Source organism: Nansenia antarctica (genome assembly GCF_963989245.1).
Source record: "Nansenia antarctica genome assembly, chromosome: 3".
Classification (NCBI taxonomy): domain Eukaryota; kingdom Metazoa; phylum Chordata; class Actinopteri; order Argentiniformes; family Microstomatidae; genus Nansenia; species Nansenia antarctica.
Genome location: NC_137688.1, coordinates 74,736,806 through 74,743,759, shown reverse-complemented (window position 1 = coordinate 74,743,759; position 6,954 = coordinate 74,736,806). Strand labels below are relative to the sequence as shown.

General features: G+C 44.9%; 1 protein-coding gene across 1 annotated transcript in view; it reads left to right on the top strand.

Annotated features, from left to right (window-relative positions):
- Nucleotides 1–5,467: 5,467 nt before the first annotated feature.
- Nucleotides 5,468–6,954, top strand: part of LOC308154410 (attractin-like protein 1) — a gene marked incomplete at both ends in the record, with an annotated part of 16,158 nt that continues 14,671 nt past the window's right edge. Inside the window, 3 exons of the mRNA XM_080527573.1 lie at nt 5,468–5,488; nt 5,671–5,884; nt 6,856–6,954. The exon at nt 6,856–6,954 is cut by the window's right edge and continues 90 nt beyond it. Coding sequence (XP_080383699.1) covers nt 5,468–5,488; nt 5,671–5,884; nt 6,856–6,954 — 334 coding nt within the window. The remainder of the gene's footprint in view (nt 5,489–5,670; nt 5,885–6,855) is intronic.

Genomic DNA, 6,954 nt, shown 5'->3' with positions numbered 1-6,954 from the left:
ATTTTAGTTTTTCTTCTTTTTTTTTGTGGATTTTGGTTTGGGGGGGACTTCTCTGGTGTGCTACACAAAACGTGTACTGGTACTGGGACAGCATTGATCACTTCATGCAGAACCGGCCTTGCCACTGGGGCTCCATTGATAACTGGCCTTGCCACTGGGGGGTCATTGATCTCTTCAAATGGCTGGTCATGATCCTGAGGTGACATCCTACGCCCTGCTGACATTCCTTTACTTCCTGTCTTTCTCTACTGTCTCTGTACAATAAACAACAAAAATATGACGAGTGGGACTATACCACACTACAAAAAAAAGGACATTAAACCAATACATTTTCCCACAGGTCTTTTTCAGTTCAGTCACAATGGAAAATTGGTGAGTCATTCTTGGGCACCACTTGTGATCAGAGATTCCATGTTGATCAATCTTCTCTATTGTTGGGGGACGGTACTTGTTAAACATCCAATTCATCCAGTGTACACACACAGTAAAGAAAATACACAAAGTTCAACACACACACACACACTCACATTGAGGTAGCGTCCCAGGTTGCCTTCCAGTTTAGCGTCAATGATGTAGCACACAAAATTGGCATATAGTCACACAAAAACGCATCATATCAATAATGAATGAGAGAGTGTCCAGAGACTTGGAGTGGCGCCCGATCGTGTTCTCGCAGCGCTTGCACTGGTACTTGAATTTGTAGTTGATGTCGTAGCTGTGGCAGCGGGTGACCATGGGCAGACCACGGTTCTTTGCCGGTGTGAACGCCCTATGAAGGGATTTGACCGACTGGCCATACTTTATCCCTTACATAGCAGACTCCGCATTCCCCATTTACAAATGTGTTGGTCCTACTTTTAGAGTTCACTGCATGTAGGGTAGACATATGTTTTGAATGACGTAATATAGGCTGCTTTAGTCGTAGGCTATTTAGTTAAATACAGTGTGAAGCAAATCTCGTCCGTGCCGCTGGCGCTGTCCATGGTGCTAAAAGTAAGATTATACAAGTAAGATCAAGGACAGCATTAGTGGCTTTTTCCCTTGCCCTACATCTCCGCTTTGACTCTCTCCATTTCTCTTGTAGCTTCTTCTTTGTTGCTGGCGACACAGACTTCACGCTTAGCAGTACCATTTTCCCGCATGCTTTCTTCTGCTGATATCTGTGGGAAAAATTATGAAACCAAACATGAATATTGTGATATGATGGTGCATTAATAATAATGTCATGAAATGTTTTAATTCTTAGGCTAAAATAACTTGTGGTAACTTGTCAAATGTACTTTCTGCGTCTCTCTCTCTCTCAGCAAGTTATCTTTCCTCTCAGGATCTGCACTCAGCCTCTCCCTAAACTTCCTGGACCTTTCCTTGGTGGTCATTTCAGCCTCTCACTTCAAATTCAAACTAGCTTTAACAAAACAGGGAAGGAAGGTTTGAGTTGTGTTGTCCTCCAATTCTGAGGTTAAGAGAAAATGCAAAAAGCTACTTAAATTAGTCATCAAAAGTAAGGAGAGGAGTAAGGAGCCAGAGAGGCAGGTTAGAAAGAAGGGAAGATGGAACAAGGGGGGGCTTGATAGAGAGGGAGTTTGGTGGGGAGAAGGGGGGCGTTGGGGAACTTGAAGATGGAGGGGGGAGGGAGGGAGGTTGGGGGTGAGAAAGAAGGAGAAGATTTGACGGGCCATCCAAAATGCAGCCGTCCATTAACCTCCATTCATTTTTTAGACTCAGTTTATATCTCTTTTGCATATTTAAACTAATTATTCAAAAAAACTTGTAATACAAAAAATGTTGGTTTACATGTTTGCTTTCACTATGTTAAGTTTCATTATGATACGAGTAAAGGAAAAAAATAAGTGAAACTGACTTCATGTTGTACTATAATAATATATGGTGCAACGTAATGACATAACATAATAAGCATGTAGTAAAGTTGTCTGGGAACCTGTTTTTATTGTTGCTTCATATAGAGATTAGTCAAAAATACAGCATCTTTTGTTCAGCCAACATGTCCATCTTTTAATAAAACTTTCCATGACATGTTAAAAATGTCCGTTAGAAGAAACTTGGCCACTGACGCATCCTCTTTGATACTATGAACAAATCATTTTAAATAACTCAAAACAGAAAAGCCAGTTAGTTGAAATCCAGACAATAACTTTCAGACCAAAATGAACACAGTGAACAGTACAGATTAGCATACATAACGGCTATATAAAAGGACTAAAATGAGACATGCGCTACACGCTAATGGGCTAGTCTCAGTCGGACCACCATAAAACCTGTACAAACCCAGAGAGGATGGAGATGCTAACTTAACAGAAACAGAAAGATAAAGATACTGCAGTTTTATAAAAAACAAACCAAACAGAGGTCATCCTCAGATGCTCAGGGAACTGTGCATGTATCGGCCACACCTTTTGCCCCACAAACATGGACACCCTCGTGTAGAGAGAGAGAGGACCAGGGGTCTCAGGGGTGTAGAGAGAGAGAGGACCAGGGGTCTCAGGGGGTGTAGAGAGAGAGAGGACCAGGGGTCTCAGGGGGTGTAGAGAGAGAGAGGACCAGGGGTCTCAGGGGGTGTAGAGAGAGAGAGGACCAGGGGTCTCAGGGGTGTAGAGAGAGAGAGGACCAGGGGTGTCAGGGTGTAGAGAGAGAGAGGACCAGGGGACTCGGGGGGTGTAGAGAGAGAGAGGACCAGGGGTGTCAGGGTGTAGAGAGAGAGGACCAGGGGTCTCAGGGGTGTAGAGAGAGAGAGGACCAGGGGTCTCAGGGGGTGTAGAGAGAGAGAGGACCAGGGGTCTCAGAGTGTAGAGAGAGAGAGGACCAGGGGTCTCAGAGTGTATAGAGAGAGAGGACCAGGGGTGTCAGGGTCTGTAGAGAGAGAGAGGACCAGGGGTCTCAGTGTGTGTAGAGAGAGAGAGGACCAGGGGTCTCAGGGTCTGTAGAGAGAGAGAGGACCAGGGGTCTCAGTGTCTGTAGAGAGAGAGAGGACCAGGGGTGTCAGGGTGTAGAGAGAGAGAGGACCAGGGGTCTCAGGGTCTGTAGAGAGAGAGAGGACCAGGGGTGTCAGGGTGTAGAGAGAGAGAGGACCAGGGGTCTCAGGGTCTGTAGAGAGAGAGAGGACCAGGGGTGTCAGGGTGTAGAGAGAGAGGACCAGGGGACTCAGGGGGTGTAGAGAGAGAGAGGACCAGGGGTGTCAGGGTGTAGAGAGAGAGGACCAGGGGACTCAGGGGGTGTAGAGAGAGAGAGGACCAGGGGTCTCAGGGGTGTAGAGAGAGAGAGGACCAGGGGTCTCAGGGGTGTAGAGAGAGAGAGGACCAGGGGACTCGGGGGGTGTAGACCTCAGTGTAAGACACAACCTGCATAGGCTGTCTGAATTCTATATGACTGTAATACCTCCATTGGCCAGCAGATGGTGGTAATCTCTCCACACTGTGAGACAGCGTTCCGATGTTTGGTGTTCTCGTGCGTTACTTTTCTCGAGGGCTTTGGTGTCCTCATGGAATGGTGTCTGGTCTCCCTGGGTAACCATACCCCGCCCCCTGGACTATCGTATGTATTTGACATTGATCCCATCCCTGTGCTCTGTATGTTATGTGTGTGAAAGGTCTAGGAGAGTATGTGACCATATGTGAAGTGTGTACATGCATGGACCAGTGGACATTTTCAAAGTCAATGCTAGTTTGTGGCCTAGCTATATGAGAGACATTCTTCATCCTGAGTAACAGTGTTAAGGTTTACATTATTTTCAATGATCAATCGATATAAATTGATAAAAATATTCAGATCAATACTTAAATTGCGTTGTACCAAAGGACTACCTTAAGACGACCAGTTCCAACACTGCACGGAAATAGTAATATTATGAAAATATTTGAGACAGAACTGACCTTGTGTGCAGTCCATGTGCTCCAGTGATGTCTTCTGTACTTCTTGGTTCTGGAAGGACCCCTCTCAGTAATGGGGTGGTCACATTAATGCCTGTTTTATATCTACATAATGCCGTTGCTCCAGGAGGACACCAGTTTTGTGGACAAAATGTAATGTGTCATAATAACTCTACATAGGGACCTTAACACTTATAACCTCTAGATTCATTAAGTAAACACTCGTATGACATGCATTCAAGTATTTTAATGTATTTAGATTAATTTTTCATTAAATTACAGACGTTTTAAGATAAGTAATGCTACCTTGGACAGTTGCACCGGTGGACAAATGGCATGTTCAAAACAGAATATTTGCATAGTTGAAGAACGATACTCATTGTTTGCAGATGGATTAGATGTAGAAGAATGAACTGCATATTAAAAACATGAATTTTAATTAAATATTATCAAATTTTAGTTATTTTGTCACTGTGGACACAAAATTTTAGCGTCACGTCAACCACCCGGCTACCACGCAGCCAGGGAAAGGTGGAAAGGGGGACTGGGGCTGTTGTCAGGGTTTTTATTTTTTAGGTTAGGGAAAAACTTTTTGTGCTTAAAGGCATTGGTATGTTTTGAACTTTGTGTTTTTTAGTTTGTTTATTTGAATAAGACAAATATGATGCATGAATGAGTATATTGAAATATGGTTTTATTTTTACGATCTGACCCCCCGCAAAAGAATGGGGGGGGACGTGTTTGTTTATTTTTGTATGATTTTTTGAAAGAGGGGAACATGATTCCCCTGTGTTCAGTAATAAAACACTTTTAACAATCTGTGAGAGTCCTGAGAGGAAGGCCAGGGCCCGGATTCACAAAAGTGTTCTTAAGATATTTCTTAAGACAATTCTTAAATTCTTAAACGCTATTCACCATTTTTTTCTTCAGAATTGTCGTATGTCTTAGGAACTTCTTAGTTTTCTCACTTGAGAAGTTCTTATGCCTATGATACACGAGCAACGCAGCAGGCAACTCTTCGGGATCCTCCAATCAGAATACAGGTTTTAGTCATGTGACTATTTTTTTTTCGGCTGAAGAAAATCAACCAAGATGGCGGCCAATCTTGCCTGGAGCGAGGAATTGGAGAGGCAACTAATTTCATTCTTCTCAGGTAAATTGAACCATTAAAACATGTGGTTCCCATATATTACGAATGTGTAATGTGTTGTTCATTGTTTTCAGCAACTGACATGAACTGTATTCTCAGCTATCTTTATTTATTAGCTTAAGTTACTACTAATGTTTTCGTCCGTTTCCATGGTAACTATGGGCTCTGGCAGTAAAAATATGTAATTAAATTGATTAGACGGAAATCTATAAAAGTAACAGATTCTGGGTCATTTACATGACCTAATCTTCAAAGCTAGTACATTGAATAAGCGTAGTTTGTATAGCGCTTTTCCTGCAAATGTTGCAGCTCAAAGTGCTCCAATCACTATATAATCATCATTTAATTATTTAGTCATTTTAAAGGCAATATTAAAAAGATAGGGTTTTAATCTTTTTTAAATCAATCCACAATTTGGGTGCATAAAATGAGAATGCAGCCTCACCAAATCCCCGTAGGTACCGTACTATAGCAGCTGGTCTCAGATCAGTCAAACTGTGATAACTCAACAAATTGAGGTAAGGGTCAGGGCACATTGTTAGGGTAGGTAAGTTTAGGTTAGTTAGTGTGTAAAACGTGTGAACCGTGTGTGAAACGTGTGTGAACCATGTGTCTCCCTCCCTGCTGCGTCCCCAGCGTCTGTCCCCCTGGGTGGGCCTGAGGAAGATCAACGTGTCGTACTGGGGCTGGGAGGACATGTCCCCCTTCACCAACTCCTCCCTGCAGTGGCTCCCCGGCGAGCCCAGCGACTCGGGCTTCTGCGCCACGCTGGAGGAGACCCGCGTGTCCGGCCTCAGGGCCAACCCCTGCACCGCCATGACGCACGGACTCATCTGTGAGAAACCTGCCGGTGAGAGACACACACACACACCACCACGACACACAGACTCATCTGTGAGAAACCTGCCGGTGAGACACACACACACACACAGACACACACACACACACACACACGGCCATGACCCACAGACTCATCTGTGAGAAACCTGCCGGTAAGACACACACACACACACAGACACACACACACACACACACACCGCCATGACACACAGACTCATCTGTGAGAAACCTGCCGGTGAGACACTGTCGTGGATTTAATCTGGTTTATTGATATTGATATTGAATATTGAACACAAGAAGATTGATCAACTTAGCTTGAAGCCTTTTATTTATAAAGTGACATGACAGCAGAGCCCCAGAGCCTCAGAGGACAAAGTCGACACCCTTTTATGACATCACTAATCTTGGCAAACAGATGTGGCGACAGGAAGCGCCAGAGTTTAGTAAGTACGCAACACGTCATTGGCCCTGTCCCCAGGCAGACTGAACAGTTAGCTACGATTTCCCAGAATGTAGAGAGACAGACTTCAATTCTCAGTATGTTTGATATAATAATAATAAATAATAATTAATTGTATTTATATAGCGCTTTTCCGGGGCTCAAAGACGCTGACAATATGGGAAAAACAGAAAACACAGAAACGACAAGCAACAGATAACATGAGCACATAGAACACAGAGTTAGCGAACGGGGGAACAATTAACACAGCAATGTCCAGGGGGGGAGGGGGGTGGCAGGGTTAGGGGAGACGGTTAGGGGTAGGGGAGGTTGAACTACAAAACTATAAAACCAGAACAACAGCCTCTTCCCCCCTCCCTCAGTGTAACATAACAGCCTCTCTCTCTGCCCCCCCCTCTCTCTCTGCCCCCCCCCCTCCCTCTCTGTCCCCCCTATCCTCTTTGCCCCCCCCTCTCTCTCTGCCCTCCCCCTCTCTCTCTGCCCTCCCCCTCCCTCTCTGCCCCCCCCCCCCCCTCCCCCAGTGAGTCCCAAGCTGAGCGCGCGCTCCTGTAAGACGCCGTGCTCCCTGAGGACCAGCTGTGCCAACTGCACCAGCCAGGCCATGGAGTGTATGTGGTGCG